Source organism: Tupaia chinensis, unplaced genomic scaffold (genome assembly GCF_000334495.1).
Source record: "Tupaia chinensis unplaced genomic scaffold, TupChi_1.0 Scaffold000262_1, whole genome shotgun sequence".
In the NCBI taxonomy this organism is placed as follows: Eukaryota; Metazoa; Chordata; class Mammalia; order Scandentia; family Tupaiidae; genus Tupaia; species Tupaia belangeri.
The window spans coordinates 805277-825477 of NW_006159742.1; the positions used below are offsets into that span (position 1 = coordinate 805277).

General features: G+C 38.9%; 1 protein-coding gene across 4 annotated transcripts in view; it reads left to right on the forward strand.

Annotated features, from left to right (window-relative positions):
- The window catches only part of DOCK4 (dedicator of cytokinesis 4), a 164464-nt gene that overhangs the window by 31020 nt on the left and 113243 nt on the right, over positions 1-20201 (forward strand). For all 4 annotated transcript variants that reach the window (XM_014588159.2, XM_014588162.2, XM_014588161.2 and 1 more), the window contains exons 8-10: positions 2474-2601; positions 4958-5092; positions 16802-16900. In XM_014588159.2, the coding sequence (XP_014443645.1) occupies positions 2474-2601; positions 4958-5092; positions 16802-16900 (362 nt within the window). The remainder of the gene's footprint in view (positions 1-2473; positions 2602-4957; positions 5093-16801; positions 16901-20201) is intronic.

Below are 20201 nucleotides of genomic sequence, written 5' to 3' on the forward strand. Positions count from 1 at the left end.
GAAAAAAGGAAAAAATTATTTTGCAAAAATAAATTTGAAATCCACGCATAGACTTTTATAATATTTATTTCCCATGAACTTTTTGAAGAGCCTATGTGTGATTTTTTTCAGTATACTAATAATTTTTATATGTTGTATAAACCAGCTTTTAGGATAAACCCCATGTGATCATAAAGTAATACTTACCTTACATATTATTGAAATTGATTTGCTAAGGTTTCAAAAGGTTTTTATATTTATGGTTAGTAAAAACCATTTTTTGAAAAGGTGTACAGTTGGGACCAGCAGTTAGCGTAATGGCTATGTTGCTGGACTCCCACGTAGTCGACTACAGTTCATGTCCCGGACCCAGTGGCTTAAACTCATGCCGGGCGCGTGTGTGTGCATGCCCAAGATCCCGAGAGGAGAATGGAGAAGGGATTGCGGCGTGGCCATCCCTCCTGGGGGGTGATTTCTCACTTTCTGTCTCTCTGGCTCTCTCTGTCTGTTTGGCGAGCACACGCGCCCTATAGAAAACCCTCTCCAAACAAAAAAAAAAAAAAAGAAAAGAAAAGAAAAGGTGTACAGTCACAAATGTAAGAGAATGGGAGAGGAGATGCACCATGCAAGTGATAGCAGTCATTTTTACAAAGAGGCATCACAGCCGATTTAGCAGATAGAAGGCTGAAAAACATAAGCGTGGTGTGTGTGTTAGGGCAGAGCCAGGGAACAAACTAATTGATAAATTGGATGCCAAAGACTCAGGCAGGCTTCAGAAAGGAATTGAAAGTGCCAGGTATCTGAAGATTAAGGGTGCTACACATATGAAAACTGCTTTCAAAATCTTCATACGGAATAATTAGCTCCCTGGCCTGCCTTGCACCAATCTCACCTCTTTTGTCAGAAAATTGAAGGCTGACTCTCTTAAAAAAAAAAAAGCGAATAAGGTATGACTTGGATTCAGGAGCTTCACACACAGCTAAAATTTGGGAATGATGCTCTATTCTACAAACAGAGCCGTATGATTAAACAGAGACTCTTACCAGCCACTTCCTTTCTCAGTTTCTAACTACTAAAAGATGAATCCATACTCCCCAGAAGGGAGGCTAGCAGATTCCTCTCTTGAAAAACTAACCAGTCCAGAAGAGACCATCTTTAGAAACAAAACTGTGGAGGTCCCCAACACAACATTCAGAGGCCTACAATCCTGATTGTAGTTAACCAGTGTACAGCTTGCTTATGACTCACTCACAGGTTTTATTTTGTTTTGTTTTCCAATTAGCATTTTTAGTATCTCTTTTGTAAAGATGACTGTACAATAAAAGATCACCAGATACTGTTGAAACACCTCTTATATGAAGGCAGAAGCCAAAACAAAGAAACAGAAAAATATAACATGGAAGAAAAAGATAATTCAGAGAGGAAAAAAATATCAAAACTATTTCTCTGATTTCCACAGGAAAAGGAGGAAATGGCATCCTTGAAACAAGAATAGGAAGCTATTAAACAAGATCTTTCAGAGACCTAAGCAGAAATAGCTGTATGATGAAAATATAAGAACTGTTACTTGAAAATTAATAATTTGGGGGTATGACAGCAGAGCATTAAACCTAGCACAGGGCCCTTCTGAGCACAGGGAAGTCACACAGGTTACATACCTGGGATACTGACCCTGGGAATAGAAAGCTCTTAGAATGGAATATGTGACAGACTAAATAAGAAAATAGAAAGGTTGGGGAATAAAGTCAGACAGTCAACTGGAAAGTTGAACAAGAAGAAGGAAAATATGTGAGAAAAATAGAAGATAACTGACGAGATTAACAATGTGAGTTCCAAACCGAGAACAGAAAAATGGAGGGAGGGAAGGAAACAATCCTAGAAGTAATACCAGGCACGTTCCCAGAACTGAAGGACAGGAGTTTGTAGACTCAAAAGGCCAACGCCAAGGTCCTTAGCACGGACAGTTGAATTACCAGGGATAAAGGTAATTTCCCAAAAGCTTTCCGATAGAGAAAAACAAAATGAAGCAAAAAGCCATTACATACAAAGGGATGGAAATCAGAGTGGCAGCTAAACCATAACGTGAATTTAGTCAGAAATTATTCAATAACCCTGTTGAGAGGCTAAAGAGGAAGGAAAGAGGTAAACAGGCTCCTTCCTCCTCCACCATAATAAGTCAGTGGATGGTCTACATCTGTGAACATTTTGGAAGTGGCAAGAGGGTTGTATAATTTAGAACTTTGGAGGTTAAAAAATATTGAGGGGGAAAAGAGACTTAACTTCAGCTAAAATAGAGGCCCTTTAGTGTCAGGAATCATGGTTTTGGGAAAGAAAGGACTATTTTTCAATATAAACTTGGTAAAACTAGTATGTTTGTAACTCCTTGTGTTAATAATTGAACAGTTACCAGTTGAATTAGAAAGTAGAGAAGGATTTGCCCGAGGTTTGCGTGGGACTCTAGCAGATGTGACACTAATGATTCTTCCCTCTCCAGATTCCCGGTACATTCTCCTGCCTGTCGTGTTACATCACCTCCACATCCACTTGCAAGAACAGAAGGACTTGATCATGTGTGCGCGTATCCTTAGCAACGTATTTTGTCTCATCAAGAAAAATAGCTCAGTAAGTAAATACAGGTCATTGTATGTTGTTCTCATCAAACAGCTTCTGGAAATAAAATCTTAAATGTCTACAAAGAAACCACACTTTTAGGAACATTCTGAGACTCACTTTCCTCTCTAGCTGGGCTGGACTTTTTACTTATCCTCTTAGAAGGAATTATTTTTTAACCTGTAGGGTTGCTATAACCCCGAGTAACCTGGGTTCCCTAAACTTTATTTCAAGAAAGAACTGAATACTGAGAAAAATTGGAAATGTAAAGCCTCCCACATGTGTCTTTAATCTTGATATAATGAATGCTCCGTGTCAAGAATAAATCACTGTATGCAAAGTGAAGTCGTTTTTGGCCCATTCGACAGGCTGCATGATGATCACAACTTGGCCATAGTCCTTGGGCTGGTCCTATGAAGATTGTGGAAGCAAAGGGCAGCTCTAGCTGCCCTTTCAGTATAGCCATTACTTGACCCCAAAGGTGCTCTCTAAATCGTTATGGCTTTGAGGATTCCTATCCCAGTGCCTAACTCTTTATGCAATGCAGTGGCATTAGAAAGTGCAGTGCAGAGTGAGAAAAATCACATGCTTGCTGATAAATGGGGTAACTGAAAGTACTTGTGTTTGTGGCTCATGGATCTGCTGTGAAATCCACATATGAAGGCTGCCCTGTTGCAGTTCTGACATTCTGCAGCTGTTAATTATTGTGCTTATTGGTAACAGGTTTTACGAAGCAGTTTAGCAGTGGGTGCTGAGACTCCTCTTTCTCTGCTGCCCTCTTCCCTCTATGCTCCAGTTTCCTCATTTTTGTCAGGCCTACCTAGGGTCCACTTCTGAAGACCAGTGAGCTGGGATGGGACCCCAGGGGAGGTGGTAGAGAGAATGCATCAGTAATGTGGGGACATGGTTGGCATTTGAGAGAAAATGGCTAGAAGCTCTGCAATAAAAGAAGGACCTACACAGAAAGGGGCAATTCACTTTTACCCATGCCCATGATCCAGGCCCCAAATGTGATCTGTGTTTTATAGAACAGTGGTGACAGAGAGAGGCATTAATTCTTCTTTAAAACTTCCTCTATACAATTAAAAAAAAAAAAAGTCATGCCTTTCCTAATTAAAAGGTTCTTCCAAATTATACTGGAGAATAAAAGGTAAGCCATTTCACTCACTGTAGAAAATCAAAACCAGTATCAGCCAAAGTGGAGATGATTTCTCTGGATCTCTCAGTTTGGAGGTTGTAGTCAGTTTTGGACTAAGCTAGTAGGGAATTTAGAGCAGAAACCAATTCACTGGGGTATAAATCTTGTTGGAATTACCCCCCCCCAAGCATGAGATAGCTCATTATAAAATCCTAGCCCAAAGGCTCTTTCATCTCACTTCCTAACAGTATTCTTTGCAAAGAGTGATCTTCTTGATAGGGAACATTTGTATATAGAGCTTTTCTTCATTGGTATAAGAACAACCCAGATCCACTACTATAGTCAGTGCAAAGCAATGTGGGTTTCCCTCTTGAATCCTAGGAGCTTGGATAGTATTAACTTTGTTTTAGGAAAGGATTCTTTACCATAAGGCCACTGACTTTAGTTCTACTCTGTAACTAAGAGTATTCACCTAGATTGAATGTCATTTTTAAATATTTGCATGTAGAGATTTTTAAAAATCATTGTTATAGGAATAATCACTTTCTTTCAAGTTTCATTTATTCCATGGATAAAAAGACAAAGAGACAGCACCTCGGCAGCCTCAATCAGTTTGACTCATGAGCACCCCGGAACCCAGCTCACCCAGGGAAGTCTCTGGACATTAATCAGCAACCTTCCTCTGTGGGTCCGCCTCACAAAGCAGTGTATTTTACCACTGTGCCACCTTCTGGCCTCAGGAATAGTTGTTTGCACTTAAAATAGGGTTTTGGAAAGTGACCTATGTAACTTCAGTGGTGGGAAGAGTAATTGTAAATACAACCTGGAACCAATAAAGTATAGTTTTTAAAAACTAAGATGTACTTTTGGTGCAGAATAAGCCCAAGAGAGCAAACTTATTTGCCCCAGGTCCCATGTCCTGCTAGAGGCAGAGCTGGTGTCCTGAATTCATCTGGTATTCCTGGCTTTTTATTTGTACCTGAAGTGTCTATTATACAGCCAAGTTGTGTACTCCTGAGTAAACCCTTAACTTCTCTATGTCTTTGTTGTTTTTGTTTTTAAAGATGGTCATTGACTTAAGTGAGGTTTAGGTGTCTCAAGTTCTTGAATTCTCTGACTTTTTGATTCCATAAAATATTTGGAAATGGACTTTTCACCTTTTCCATTAAAGAAAGACTAATACACATATTAAGTCACAATTTCCAGAACACATTATTTTTTTCTCTGAAGGAAAAATCTGTGTTGGAGGAAATAGACGTGATAGTGGCCAGCCTTCTGGACATCCTGCTGAGAACCATATTGGAGATCACCAGCCGACCCCAGCCATCCAGCTCAGCAATGCGGCTCCAATTCCAGGATGTCACTGTAAGATCGTAAAGCAAATGGCACAGGGAGCAGGGCCTTGCCATACTTGTCAAAGCCTCAGTCACTTTGAGAGGGTGGGTTGTAGGAACCTGGGGAATCTGGCCTTGGGAGAGTAACTTGTGAGGATTTCAAAGAGGTCTAGTTACTTTCTTTTCTTCTTCTTCTTTTTTCTTTTTTGTTTTTTAATTTGCCATAGGGTATATGTATTCACCAGAGAGAGACAGAGAGAGGGAAAGTGAGGAAGCCCTCACCCATAAGAGGAATGGCCATGCCGTAGTCCCCTGTTCTCCTCCTGAGATTTTGGACACACATGCACACTCTCTCAGCATGTTTTTCAGCCATCTCATCTGGGACTGGAAGCATGCAGTCGGCCATGTGGGATCCAGCCACCTTAAACACCACCCACCAGCTGACTCCTAGGTCACCTTCATTTTGCTAGGAAACTAGGATATAAACCATGTTTGTTAAAAGATATTGGAATAAGCAATTGTAAATTTCGAAAAGCCACTTTCGATGGCCACTCTCACTTAGCCCAAGTGAAATGAATCCATTATTTTATATTGTTATTCAACTTGGTAACTTTTTATTCTTTGTTTATCCATTAGATTACTTGAAGAAGTGAGAATAATGAAATAGAGCAGTGAGACTCAGGTGCCCTGAGTTCTATTTCTGGATTTTTCAGCATGACTGATAAGGCTCTTAACTTATTAGGCCTCACTTTCCAACTATTAAATAAGAAGGTTTGACCTGGTAAATTCTAAGGTGCCTTTAAGTGCCACTCTTCTGAGTCTTCTATAACATGATTCATATAAAATATGAAAAAATGATGTATCTGGATTTTATTTATTTATTTTTTTTTTGGAGAGGTTTTTGGATAGGGTGTGTGTGCTCACCAGAAGAACAGAGACAGAATGTGAGAAATCACCCCCCAGGAGGGATGGCCATACCACAATCTCTTTTCCTCCATTCTTCTCTTGAGATCTTGGGGATGCACACACATGCGCCCAACATGTGTTTAAGCCACCAGGTCTGGGACTCGAACCGGAGTTGGCTACATGGGAGTCTAGCGACATAGCCATTATGCCAACTGCTGGTTCCTCTGGGATTTTGTATTTAGGAAGAAACTTTAAAAGTTTATGGAAAAAGGAAATTAAACCAAATTAAACCAAAATTAAATTTTGGTTTACAAAATTTGAAATCCATACATACTTTTCTTAATAATGTACATTTTCCATGAACTTTCTGAAGAACCCTAATATACATATATTTGTTAATATTCACTGACACACTCACATTCACAAACACATTTCTGTTTAAAACTCAAATTCATTTGACCAAAGAGAATTTTTCTAAGAGTTTATTGATTTATCTTCATGAAAGAGACAGAGAGACAGAAACCTTCAACAAGGTCCTGCAACACAATCTGCCCTCAGCCCCTGCCAGCTGGACCACGGGCACAAGGAGGCCTTGTGCCTGCCCCTCATGTGGGTCCATCATTGCAGGGCATTGTATTATGCTTACATCACTGCCTGGCCAAAATACATACACACACACACACACACACACACTTTTTATTTTTCTAAGTGAGGTTTTTGCTATAGGGCATGTGTACTTGCCAGAGAGACAGAAAGTGAGAAATAACCTCCCAGAGGGATGACCTCTTCTCCAGTCTCTTCTTGGGATTTTGGGCGTGCACACACACACACACACTGTGTGAGTTTCAAGCCTCAGGGTCCAGGACTTGAACTGTGGTCAGCCATGTGCAAGTCCAACAACGTAACTATTATGCCATCTGCTGGTCCCCCAAAAATGTTTTTTAAGTCTTACTAATAATATTCTTTTAAGCATATGATTATCATTTCTAGAAATAGCAATAGATACTATAATTTTCCCATATATTGTAGATTATGCTCCAAAATATCTACCTTCACCATCATTTTTACTAGTAGTGAATTATGGAACAGCTGTCGTAATAATGCTTGCCTAACCCCTGAAAAAAATAAAGTTTATTTTTACTTAAAAATATTAGAAGTCATTAGCAGTTCACACTGGTTTTCCTGCCAAGATTGACTTTTTCAATATAACCATCTTGTTTTGATTTTTTTTTTTTCTTTCAGAGCTGTGATTTACCCAAGGGAACTGAGTTCTATGTTTGGGAAGTAAAGTTAAACTCTTATAACAAACTGAGGTTAAAAACAGTATGAAAAACCTTTGTAGTGTATGTATTAAGTCATCGGGAAAGTCATGCTGTATTTTTCTATGCAAAAAATGCATCATGAGTTTCCCGACAACCCAATCATAGCAGAACTAACTCATTTAAAGAAGAGTAAACAATTAATGTCACAGTGGTTGGTCTGATAGAATTTCACTTGTAAAATGGCACCTACTTTTTAGGATTTGTTTCATAAACTTAGCACACTACTTGGCTCATAATAAACACATTATCATTATTGCTTAATGCCCTTGGAGTTCACTGTGGGTTTGAAGGTTTGAGAGTTTTTGTTTTAAATTTTTTTCATTAAATTTTATTTGGTGATAAGTGTAGAGCAAGCAGTTAAAGTTGTCAGAAATAATATAGAGATATTTCATGTCCCTTTTTCCCAGTTACGCAGGGCCATGCACAACTTGGGTGCAATATCACAACCAGGATATTGACATTAGTACAATCAGATGCAGGATGTTTCTATCACCTCAAGGATCCCCGTGTTACCCTTTAATATACAAACCCACTTCCCTTCACCTCCACATCCTCGTTAAACTGGCAACCATAGCTCTGTTCTCCATTTCTAGAATTTTGTAATTTCGAGAATGTTATATAAATGAGTTTGTATGGTATGTGACTTCTTATGATTCATCTTATTTTTACTCAGCACAGTTTTCTGTGATGACTTCATCAGTTCTGGAAAAGTATTTAAGCAATATCTGGTATAATACTCAATAAATTTTAGCTGTTAGTAAGTATGGTAGCAGCAGGAGTCACAGTAATATCATTCCTGTAGCAAAAGTGTGTCGTTATAACTAATTCTATGGTTAAAAAAATAGATGTATGTGTGTATGTATATATATATATATATACATACACACATACACACACTCTCTCTCTCTGGGGGCCAGAGGTGGTATAGTAGTTGGGGTGCTAATGTGGCTGACCGCAGTTCAAACCCTGGACCTGGTGGCTTGAAATTCACACCAGACAAATGTACATATATGTCCAAAGTCCCAGAAGGAGAAGGAGTATGGCGTGTCAGCCTCCCTTGAAGGGTGATTTCTCACTTTCACCTCTTACTGTCTCTTTTCCTCTCTCTTTCTAGAGCACATGTGCCCTATGGCAAAAACTTAAAGGTAAATAAATAAAGTACAAATGTATTTAAAAGAAAGAAAAAAAGAAAGAAAGAAAGATGCTTTGATCATTTAAAAAGTCAATTCTTTCTAAGCACTGAAAATCTAATTTCTTCATCTTTTCTTTTTTTTAAATTTGCTATAGAGCATGTTAGCTCACCAAGGAAAGAGAGAAGGAAAACAAAAGGGCGAGAGAAGTAATAGCCCCAGAGGAGATGGCATTGCCACAATCCCTTTTTCTCCATTCTCCTCTCGGATACATGCACACACCTGGCATGTTTCTTAAGCCACTGAGTCTGAGACTCAAACCAGCCAGTCAGCCATGTAGAATTCAGGCTCCTGGACCGTTGCCACTGGCTGGCCCTCTTCATCATCAGAGCAGCTTTTTGAATATGGAGCCTTTCCATGACTGTTCCCCATCAAGCACCTTTTCTGTCTTTGCAGACACATATATGTTCCTTGATACACGTATGCATCAGGTGGCAATGATAAGGTGGGCACAGTCTGTGTAGAAGCAGTTCACGTAAGCATGTCCTGATCAGTCTTCCCAGGGCTCTGTAATACCATCAGAATTCCAGATAACAGTAGCCTTGTTTTTGTAATTTAATAGGATTGTACTTTTTATTCTTCTACTAACTTGTTCTTTAAACTTAAGAGTGTTCACTCTAGTTGGCAAAAAAGATATGCCATTATAATTGATTCTTTTCAAAATTCAAATTGTTCATGAAAGCAGATTTGATAAAACAGGAAAAATGGTCATTGGCCTTACACCCTCAACTAATTGGACTCCAGAGTTCCTGAAAATTTATGAATGCTTCTTTGCACACACTTCTGTTAAGCACACTTATGTGCAGGTAACTGAGCTCAGCGTAGGTCTCATCAACAGCAGATACTATGGTGCAGTTATCCATTCTTGCACAGTTGGCTTGTGGTGGGGGGATGAAAAAGGGTGCAGGAGAATTCTGTAAGAACTATCTGGGGAAAAAACACACGTATTCAATGGAATGTTTATTGAAGACTTTTATGATCATCTAATATTCTTAGAGTTGTTAGACGTGACTGTTGTACTCAATCTATACATAAAATAGATGTAAGCTGCTGAAAACTGCAGAGGCAATTTGTCTATGAGAAATTCTCACACTAAAACTTTTGGCCAGTGATTTTTTTCTTATTTATTTTAAAAAATAAATTGTGAGTCTAGGGTTTTTATACACAAATATTCTACCAGCTATATTTACATTTTTAGATTTAAATATAATAATAGGTTGAAAATATGGGCATTGATTATCAACTGACAAATTCTTTTTTTTGAGGTTTTTTTTTTTTTTTTAGGGCATGTGCACTTGTCAGAAAGACAGAGAGAGACAGAGAGACAGAAAGTGAAAAATCACCCCCCAGTGAAGATGGCCATGCTGCAATCCCTTCTCCTCCATTCTCCTCTTGGAATCTTGGGCACACACGCACTCTCACCCGGCATGAGTTGAAGCCACCGGGTCCGGGACTCGAACCATGGTCGACTACATGGGTGTCCAGCAACATAGCCATTACACCAACTGCTGAAACCTTAACTGACAGATTCTTACATGCTAATTTATATGTGAATTATAATCCCAAAACTCAGATATATTTCCTCTGTAAAACCAAGTCTGAACAGTAAGTAAGGAGAGCCATGGAGCGTAGACTTGTAGAGCTAGAGATACTGAGTTTACATCTCATATACACCATTAGCTAGCTGTGGAACCTGGAGTAAATTTCTAAATTTTAACAGATAACTGTCTTTAAAATAAAGTTGATAGTGTTCATTCAACTAAACTCTAATAAGAGGTGAACTTCATACTGTAAGCAAAGTATAGTAATTTACACATAGTACCATTCCAAAAGTCATAGTGTTGTCATAATATTTTTTAAGTTTTATTAAAGTATAGTTGGCATACAATAAGCTGAACATGTCTAAAGTATATTATTTGAGCAGTATTGACATGTGTGTGTACCTATGAATCCATCACAGTAATTAAGATAATGGGCTTCAGTGACTTTTCTGACCCTACTCCTCTTAGGGACTTCCAACTATATATATGCTGTGGTACTTGAAGTTGTCCTACAATTCACTAATCCTTTTTCCTTTTTTTTTTTTTTTTTACCCCTGATTTTTTGGTACTTGAAGTTGTCCTACAATTCACTAATCCTTTTTCCTTTTTTTTTTTTTTTTTAACCCCTAGTCTTTTCTCCCTATGACTTATTTTGGAAAGTTTCTATTACCCTATCTTCAGGTTCAGTAATCTGTTTTTCTGCAGTGTCTTATTTGCCATTAGCCCCATTCAGGGGATTTTCATCTCACATCTTGTAATCTTATCTCTAGAAATTCAGTTAGGGTCCTTTTTGTGTCTCCCATGTCTGTAATTGACATGTTCAGCTTTCTGGATAAATGGGAAACAGTAATAGGGGTAGTCTCACAGCCTAGAGGTTAAAGGAACCAGATACAAATGGCTGACTGCAGTTCAGGCTGGCAGCCTGAAAACCATATGGAGTACATGTGTATGCCCAAAATTCGGGCAGGATGGAGAAATGGAGGAGAAGGATTACAGCATGACCATGCTGCGTTGGGGGTGTTTTCTCCTTGCTAGCTCTCTTTCTCTCTCATGAATGTACATGCCTTTTGCAATTAAAAAAAAAAAAAAAGAATAACTTTTTTATCTTATTTGTTAATTTTAATATCTGGGTCATTTCTGAATCTGTTTTATTGATGGGTTATTGTTTTATCCTCATTTGTATCGTTTTTTTCTTACTTTATATGCTTATAATTTTTTATTGAATATTAGACATTGTGAATTTCCTGTCATTGGGAGCTGGATTTATTTTAATTCTTCAGAATATCTTTGACCTTCCCCCTGGAAAAGGTTTAATTTTCTGGAAATTAATCATTTAAGGTCTTGTGTTTGAGCTTTGTGAGGTAGAAGAGCAGCATTTGGGCTAGAAGTAATTTTTCCCTACTACTGAAGGAACCTGTTAGTAATCTAATGGATGCTCTATTAACTGGGAGGATTTTCCCATCTGACTAGTAAACTAACTAACTAAATAAATAAATAAATAAAAAATTAAAGTACTATTCCTAGTCCTGTGTGAGCACTAGGTACTATTCTCTCAATCCTTGTATATAGTTATTTCCCTAACTGAGTGTCTTCCCATACACGTGCACTAAAATATCAGTAATTTTGCCTTCCAATTTTCCATTTCTTGAGTTAAATTTTAAGGGCTTCTTTGTTCATTATCCAAGTAATATATTGAACATAGAGGATATTTCTACTAACTCATCTTGGTTAGTTTCTTCAGTATTTCTTCAGTATATTAGTTTTTCAGTAAATGTATAGGGACAACCATTTGTCATACCCGTGGACTGCAAATGATTGGCCATATACATAAAAAGAGCCAGCCTGAATCTGTGCTTATTCCATAATAACATGGCCATTAAGTCATGTGCTCAGGCCTCCCGTGGCAGTTCATGGAGGAGATGCGTTTGACTGTGCTGACCCAAATGCCTCTGCTCGAACATCCCACTTCTCAGGGCATTTTGTGTCTAAATTTCCATACGGGCTATAGTCTCTTTCCATGTTAGCTCAAAGAAACCAATTCTCAGTTAAACTGCACTTCTGTACATGTACATTTACTGCTGATTGCGTCTCCTGTTGTGTTGGCATTGTTTTAAATGTTATAACTCTATTTAAAAGTGGATCTATTCTTTGCTGAACAAAAATGGTTACATTGAAAACACAAGTATTTTAATTGAGAAGTGAGTTAGCAATTTAAATGATAACGATGTTATATTTGTCTTCAAATCTAAGGATACTGTTTTTTCATTGTCCAATGATTAAGAATTAGAGTAAGTTGTAGCGATTCCAAGCACAAAAGATGACTATTAAAGTTATTTTTCAAAAGGAGATGGAAATCAATATTATACAAAGTATGGCTTTTTCCATATGCTGTTAGTTAGCAGACCAGTACTGTGAAGAATTAGAGACGGTCATATGAATTCAAAAATGGAGCATTGGGACCAGCAGACGGCATAATGGCTATGTCCCTAGACTTCCATATATTTGACCACAGTTCAAGTCTCGGACCTGGTGGCTTAAACTCATGTCGGGCATGTGTGCATGCGTGCATGCGTGCCCAAGATCCCCAGAGGAGAATAGAGGAGAAGGGATTGTGGCATGGCCATGCCCCCAGGGAGGTGATTTCTCACTTTCTGTCTCTCTGTCTCTCTCTCTCTGTCTTTCTGGCAAGCACATTGCACCCTATAGCAAAAACCTCTTAAAAAAAAATAAAGGGGGACCAGCAGTTAACGTAATGGCTATGTCACTGGACTTCCATGTAGTCGATAGTGGTTCGAGTCCCAGACCCGGTGGCTTGAACTCATGCCGGGCGCGTGTGCATGCGTGCCCAAGATCCCAAGAAGAGAATGGAGGAGAAGGGATTGCGGCGTGGCCATCCTCCCTGGGAGGTGATTTCTCCCTTTCTCTTTCTGGCGAGTGTATGCATCCTACAGCAAAAACTTCTCAAAGAAAAAAAAAAAAAGGAGCATGAAGTTACATAAAGTCAAGAAGACCTGGGGCAAAATCTCCCCCCCCCCCCAAAAAAAAAAAGAAGAAGACCTGGGGATAAGACCTGGGGCTAACTCCAGTTCTGCCACTTTCTAGCTATGTGACTTTTACAAGTCTTTTAGCCCATCAGAACCTGGGCATTTTACCTTCTTTAAATAGATATTAAACCCCCACCTCATAGTGTTAATATGAGGTGTAAATGATAAAAAGGAACTTCAAAAAGTTCAGAGAGGGACTAGCACATGTTGTAATGGTTACATTGCTGGACTCCCACATCGTTAACCATAGTTCAAGTCCCAGACCCAGAGGCTTAAAATTCCCACCAGGCGTGTGTACCTAAGTGCCCAAAATCCCAAGAGGGGAATGGAAAATAAGGGACTGTGGTACGGCCATCCTCCCTGGGGAATAATTTCTTGCTTTCTATCTCTCTCTGGCACGCATACACACCCTATTGCAAAAATCTCTCTCTCAAAAAAATAAATAAATAAATAAATAAAAACAGTTCCTAGAAAGCTGGAATTAAAGTATGAGTTTATTCTTATGCAAAAATACTTCTGAAATCCATGCATAGTTTTTTTCACAATATTCAATTTTCATGGACTTTTTAAAGACTTCCTCATATTATGAATAAATGTATTTTAAATTACCAGTAAGTGTCAGGGGCCTTATGACCTTTCCTTCTTTAATTGTTTGGAGTTAATTCTCAAGTGAAAAGCTTTCACCCTGTTAAATGCACTCTAAATTTAAAAGTGCACATATATCACAGTCTTTTTATCTCTCTCTTTTCCGGAGAGCGCACATGCCCTATGGCAAAAACCTTTAAAAAATGAAAAAGGTATACATATAGTAAATAAATAAATAAAAAATTAAAGTACTATTCCTAGTCCTGTGTGAGCACTAGGTACTATTCTCTCAATCCTTGTATATAGTTATTTCCCTAACTGAGTGTCTTCCCATACACGTGCACTAAAATATCAGTAATTTTGCCTTCCAATTTTCCATTTCTTGAGTTAAATTTTAAGGGCTTCTTTGTTCATTATCCAAGTAATATATTGAACATAGAGGATATTTCTACTAACTCATCTTGGTTAGTTTCTTCAGTATTTCTTCAGTATATTAGTTTTTCAGTAAATGTATAGGGACAACCATTTGTCATACCCGTGGACTGCAAATGATTGGCCATATACATAAAAAGAGCCAGCCTGAATCTGTGCTTATTCCATAATAACATGGCCATTAAGTCATGTGCTCAGGCCTCCCGTGGCAGTTCATGGAGGAGATGCGTTTGACTGTGCTGACCCAAATGCCTCTGCTCGAACATCCCACTTCTCAGGGCATTTTGTGTCTAAATTTCCATACGGGCTATAGTCTCTTTCCATGTTAGCTCAAAGAAACCAATTCTCAGTTAAACTGCACTTCTGTACATGTACATTTACTGCTGATTGCGTCTCCTGTTGTGTTGGCATTGTTTTAAATGTTATAACTCTATTTAAAAGTGGATCTATTCTTTGCTGAACAAAAATGGTTACATTGAAAACACAAGTATTTTAATTGAGAAGTGAGTTAGCAATTTAAATGATAACGATGTTATATTTGTCTTCAAATCTAAGGATACTGTTTTTTCATTGTCCAATGATTAAGAATTAGAGTAAGTTGTAGCGATTCCAAGCACAAAAGATGACTATTAAAGTTATTTTTCAAAAGGAGATGGAAATCAATATTATACAAAGTATGGCTTTTTCCATATGCTGTTAGTTAGCAGACCAGTACTGTGAAGAATTAGAGACGGTCATATGAATTCAAAAATGGAGCATTGGGACCAGCAGACGGCATAATGGCTATGTCCCTAGACTTCCATATATTTGACCACAGTTCAAGTCTCGGACCTGGTGGCTTAAACTCATGTCGGGCATGTGTGCATGCGTGCATGCGTGCCCAAGATCCCCAGAGGAGAATAGAGGAGAAGGGATTGTGGCATGGCCATGCCCCCAGGGAGGTGATTTCTCACTTTCTGTCTCTCTGTCTCTCTCTCTCTGTCTTTCTGGCAAGCACATTGCACCCTATAGCAAAAACCTCTTAAAAAAAAATAAAGGGGGACCAGCAGTTAACGTAATGGCTATGTCACTGGACTTCCATGTAGTCGATAGTGGTTCGAGTCCCAGACCTGGTGGCTTGAACTCATGCCGGGCGCGTGTGCATGCGTGCCCAAGATCCCAAGAAGAGAATGGAGGAGAAGGGATTGCGGCCAGGCCATCCTCCCTGGGAGGTGATTTCTCACTTTCTCTTTCTGGCGAATGTATGCATCCTACAGCAAAAACTTCTCAAAGAAAAAAAAGGAGCATGAAGTTACATAAAGTCAAGAAGACCTGGGGCAAAATCTCCCCCCCCCCCCTAAAAAAAAAAAAAAAAGTCCTGGGTATATGACCGGGGTTTTACAAGTCTTTTAGCCCATCAGAACCTGGGCATTTTACCTTCTTTAAATAGATATTAAACCCCCACCTCATAGTGTTAATATGAGGTGTAAATGATAAAAAGGAACTTCAAAAAGTTCAGAGAGGGACTAGCACATGTTGTAATGGTTACATTGCTGGACTCCCACATCGTTAACCATAGTTCAAGTCCCAGACCCAGAGGCTTAAAATTCCCACCAGGCGTGTGTACCTAAGTGCCCAAAATCCCAAGAGGGGAATGGAAAATAAGGGACTGTGGTACGGCCATCCTCCCTGGGGAATAATTTCTTGCTTTCTATCTCTCTCTGGCACGCATACACACCCTATTGCAAAAATCTCTCTCTCAAAAAAATAAATAAATAAATAAATAAAAACAGTTCCTAGAAAGCTGGAATTAAAGTATGAGTTTATTCTTATGCAAAAATACTTCTGAAATCCATGCATAGTTTTTTTCACAATATTCAATTTTCATGGACTTTTTAAAGACTTCCTCATATTATGAATAAATGTATTTTAAATTACCAGTAAGTGTCAGGGGCCTTATGACCTTTCCTTCTTTAATTGTTTGGAGTTAATTCTCAAGTGAAAAGCTTTCACCCTGTTAAATGCACTCTAAATTTAAAAGTGCACATATATCACAGTCTTTTTATCTCTCTCTTTTCCGGAGAGCGCACATGCCCTATGGCAAAAACCTTTAAAAAATGAAAAAGGTATACATATAGTAAGTAAATGGTAATCATCCCAAGGGTAAATTTTGGCTGTGATATTATAGGTAATTTAGATTAAGAAGACTTCACAGGTTGAAGCCAGCAGGTGGTGTGATGGTTAAGGCACTGGTCTACCACAGTTCAAAGCCCAGACCCAGCAGCTTGAAAATCACGCCAGGTGTGCGTGGTGTGTTTGCGCATGCCCAATATCCCAAGAAGAGAATGGAGGAAAAGGGATTGTGACAATGCCATCCCTCTGAGAGGGGGTGGTTTCTTGATTTTTCTTTCTCTCTCTCTCTAATAAGTATACATGCCTTATGGCAAAAACCTTTTTAAAAAAAGAAAAACTTTACAGTGTGAATTTGGATTGGAATTTTTCTTCTTTTTTTTTAAAATTTATTTATTATCGTCATAATCTTGTTTATATTACATTGAATCACATAGAACTTTATAGTGTAGTACATTTCTTTTCTAGAAGGAATAGCATGCATATCAGTCAATTCAGAGACATTAAAATTCCCTTTTTAAGTCTTTTTGCTTTTTTCAAAGCAAGTTCAAAGTAAGTTACTGATCCTCTTTCATTTCCTTCCTAAAAATTATGCTTTGTTTTTTAATTAGGGCGAATTTGTTGCTTGTCTGCTGTCCCTTCTACGACAAATGACCGATAGACATTATCAACAGCTTCTTGATAGTTTCAATACAAAGGAAGAATTAAGGGTAAGTGACTTTTTAAAATTTCTTTAATATATCTTTTTACAATGGTTTTCTTGTTCTTTTTCATCACTGCTCAGATACTCTTAAGACAATTGCCTTATCCAGTTCCATTAAATTCTAAACTGCTTTTTCTCCACTTCATCCACAGATCTCTCATCTGTATTTTGTAAGATTTCTGTTACTCAAGCAATCTTATTTTGGAGAAGGACTTAGGATTTAGAATATCTGTCACCCAAGTTCCATAAACTAGAAACAGAATGACAGAACTAAAGAGATAAAACACAAATGGACTAACTCTAGTTAACTGGACTTAGAAATATTGCCTTAGTACAAGATACAGGAGAATATGTGTATTAGCTTGTTGCATCCCTCTAAAAGCATAGTGGAATTTAGGCAACGGCTCTGAGTAGAGTTATATGTGATATTCTTTATCAGCTATAGTCTAATCAATATGCTATCTGCTACTCTAACAAGCTAGCATTAAACAGAAAATAGGGATGTAGGTCTGTAAAAATGAAATGATTCTGAGATTTATTTATTATTCCGTAATGTTTCCTTCATGGTGTCACTAAAAACTTAAAATTAGAGTGTCCTCAGTTCCTACTGTTGGAGGAATGGTCTGTCATCTGTTTTTTTGTTTGTTTATTTGTTTAATTTATGATGATTAATATTTTTAATTTGCTATAAAGCACATGTGCTCACCAGAGGGAGAGGGGGAAAGTGAGAAAAAAAACCCACCAATTCCAGGTTCTAACTGTGATAGGCCATGTAGGAGTCCAGCACCTTAACTACCACACCACCTGCAGGCCCCCATCTGTCATCTGTTTTTATTTAAATTTATTTATCCTCCTTCACTTTGGTTTTCTAGACAACTTTCATATGTAAATCATCGTATTGGGAGGGTCGCTTAAATGCGAGGTGGTGAAGTACACTTATGCTGCAATGTGAACTTCTATCAGAGGATGTAGAATGTTTACCACAGTGGAAGAATCATTAGGTTTTTACTTGAAAAGTCAGTGACTTGGGAACCAGCAGTTAGCGTAATGGCTATGTCGCTGGACTCCCACGTAGTTGACCGCAGTTCGTGTCCTGGACCCGGTGGCTCAAAACTCACGCCGGGCGCGTGTGCGTGCGTGCCCAAGATCCCGAGAGGAGAATGGAGGAGAAGGGATTGTGGCGTGACCATCCCCCTTGGGGGGTGATTTCTCGCTTTCTGTCTCTATGTCTCTCTCTGTCTGTCTGGCGAGCGCACGCGCCCTACAGTGAAAATCTCTCAAAAAAAAAAAAAAAGTCAGTGACTTCATATTTCAAAATTTCCCATATGAAAAGACTATATATTTTTATAGAGCCTGGGAATTAAAAAGTAGCAGAAAGGCATGAATTGCAAGACATGATTTATTTAAGTATTGAGTTTTATGCTTTAATATTAACGTTAGCAGTAATAAGCAAATGGAAATAATGAGTGAAGTGTTTTATGTGAGTTTTATTCGAGTCAACCAACACAGTTTTCAAAGGACATATTATATTGCCCTCTTCAAAATTAGCTGGGCCTTCAGACCAGGAGAGACTTATTTAATGGTATCAGTCACTTTAATCTACCATTCAGGAAATACAGAGTGAGCAACTCAAGCACAGCAAGCCCTGAGCCAGACCCTGGGAATGGAATAAGCACAAGATGCCCTGTTCCTGTAGGGGAGGAAACAGGCAAGCAGTGGGCATTGACACCAAGTGGTAAATGCTCAGGGTATGCACACGGCACTGTGGGGCATCTGGCATTGCCTGCCAGCCCAGACTCACGGCCAACAGGAATGCTCTCCGGGGAGGTCTCAGCTGAGAACTGAGAGTAATATAACGTGCCAGACATGGCTGGGACTTGCAGATCTCTCAACTAAAATGTCACCTGAATGCCTTAACTGACACAGCATACGCTCTACCCCGCCTTTGTAAGCCTTATTAGAATCTGGAATATTTTTTTGGCCATGTGTATTCCACACCCTCACCCCTTAGGTTATAAGCTTCATGATGTCTGAAGCTCTGCCTAGTACATTGTAGGCATTCAAGAAATATTTGCTGGGCTAGCGCTGTAGGCTCGTGGTTAAGGGATCCAAATCCCACATAACTGACTACAGTTCAAGTCCCAGCCCTGGTGGCTTGAACTGGGCACATGTATGTGTGTGACCAGAATTCCAACAGGATGATGAAATGGAAAAGAAGGGGTTATGGCATAACTATGCCCTGTTGGGGGTGCTTTTTCTCTCTCTGTCTCTGGTGAGCACACATGTCCTCTGGGAATTAAAAAAGGAAATTTTGTTGATTGTTCATTAGAATAAAGAGTGTGAGGAAGAGTTGTAAGAGGTAAGACTCTATGAGTGAATATGGGTTTTATTTTGTGAACACTTTGAAGCTTTTAAGGGTTTTAGTAAAAAACTCTCAAAAAAAAAAAAAAAAAAGTCAGTGACTTCATATTTCAAAATTTCCCATATGAAAAGACTATATATTTTTATAGAGCCTGGGAATTAAAAAGTAGCAGAAAGGCATGAATTGCAAGACATGATTTATTTAAGTATTGAGTTTTATGCTTTAATATTAACGTTAGCAGTAATAAGCAAATGGAAATAATGAGTGAAGTGTTTTATGTGAGTTTTATTCGAGTCAACCAACACAGTTTTCAAAGGACATATTATATTGCCCTCTTCAAAATTAGCTGGGCCTTCAGACCAGGAGAGACTTATTTAATGGTATCAGTCACTTTAATCTACCATTCAGGAAATACAGAGTGAGCAACTCAAGCACAGCAAGCCCTGAGCCAGACCCTGGGAATGGAATAAGCACAAGATGCCCTGTTCCTGTAGGGGAGGAAACAGGCAAGCAGTGGGCATTGACACCAAGTGGTAAATGCTCAGGGTATGCACACGGCACTGTGGGGCATCTGGCATTGCCTGCCAGCCCAGACTCACGGCCAACAGGAATGCTCTCCGGGGAGGTCTCAGCTGAGAACTGAGAGTAATATAACGTGCCAGACATGGCTGGGACTTGCAGATCTCTCAACTAAAATGTCACCTGAATGCCTTAACTGACACAGCATACGCTCTACCCCGCCTTTGTAAGCCTTATTAGAATCTGGAATATTTTTTTGGCCATGTGTATTCCACACCCTCACCCCTTAGGTTATAAGCTTCATGATGTCTGAAGCTCTGCCTAGTACATTGTAGGCATTCAAGAAATATTTGCTGGGCTAGCGCTGTAGGCTCGTGGTTAAGGGATCCAAATCCCACATAACTGACTACAGTTCAAGTCCCAGCCC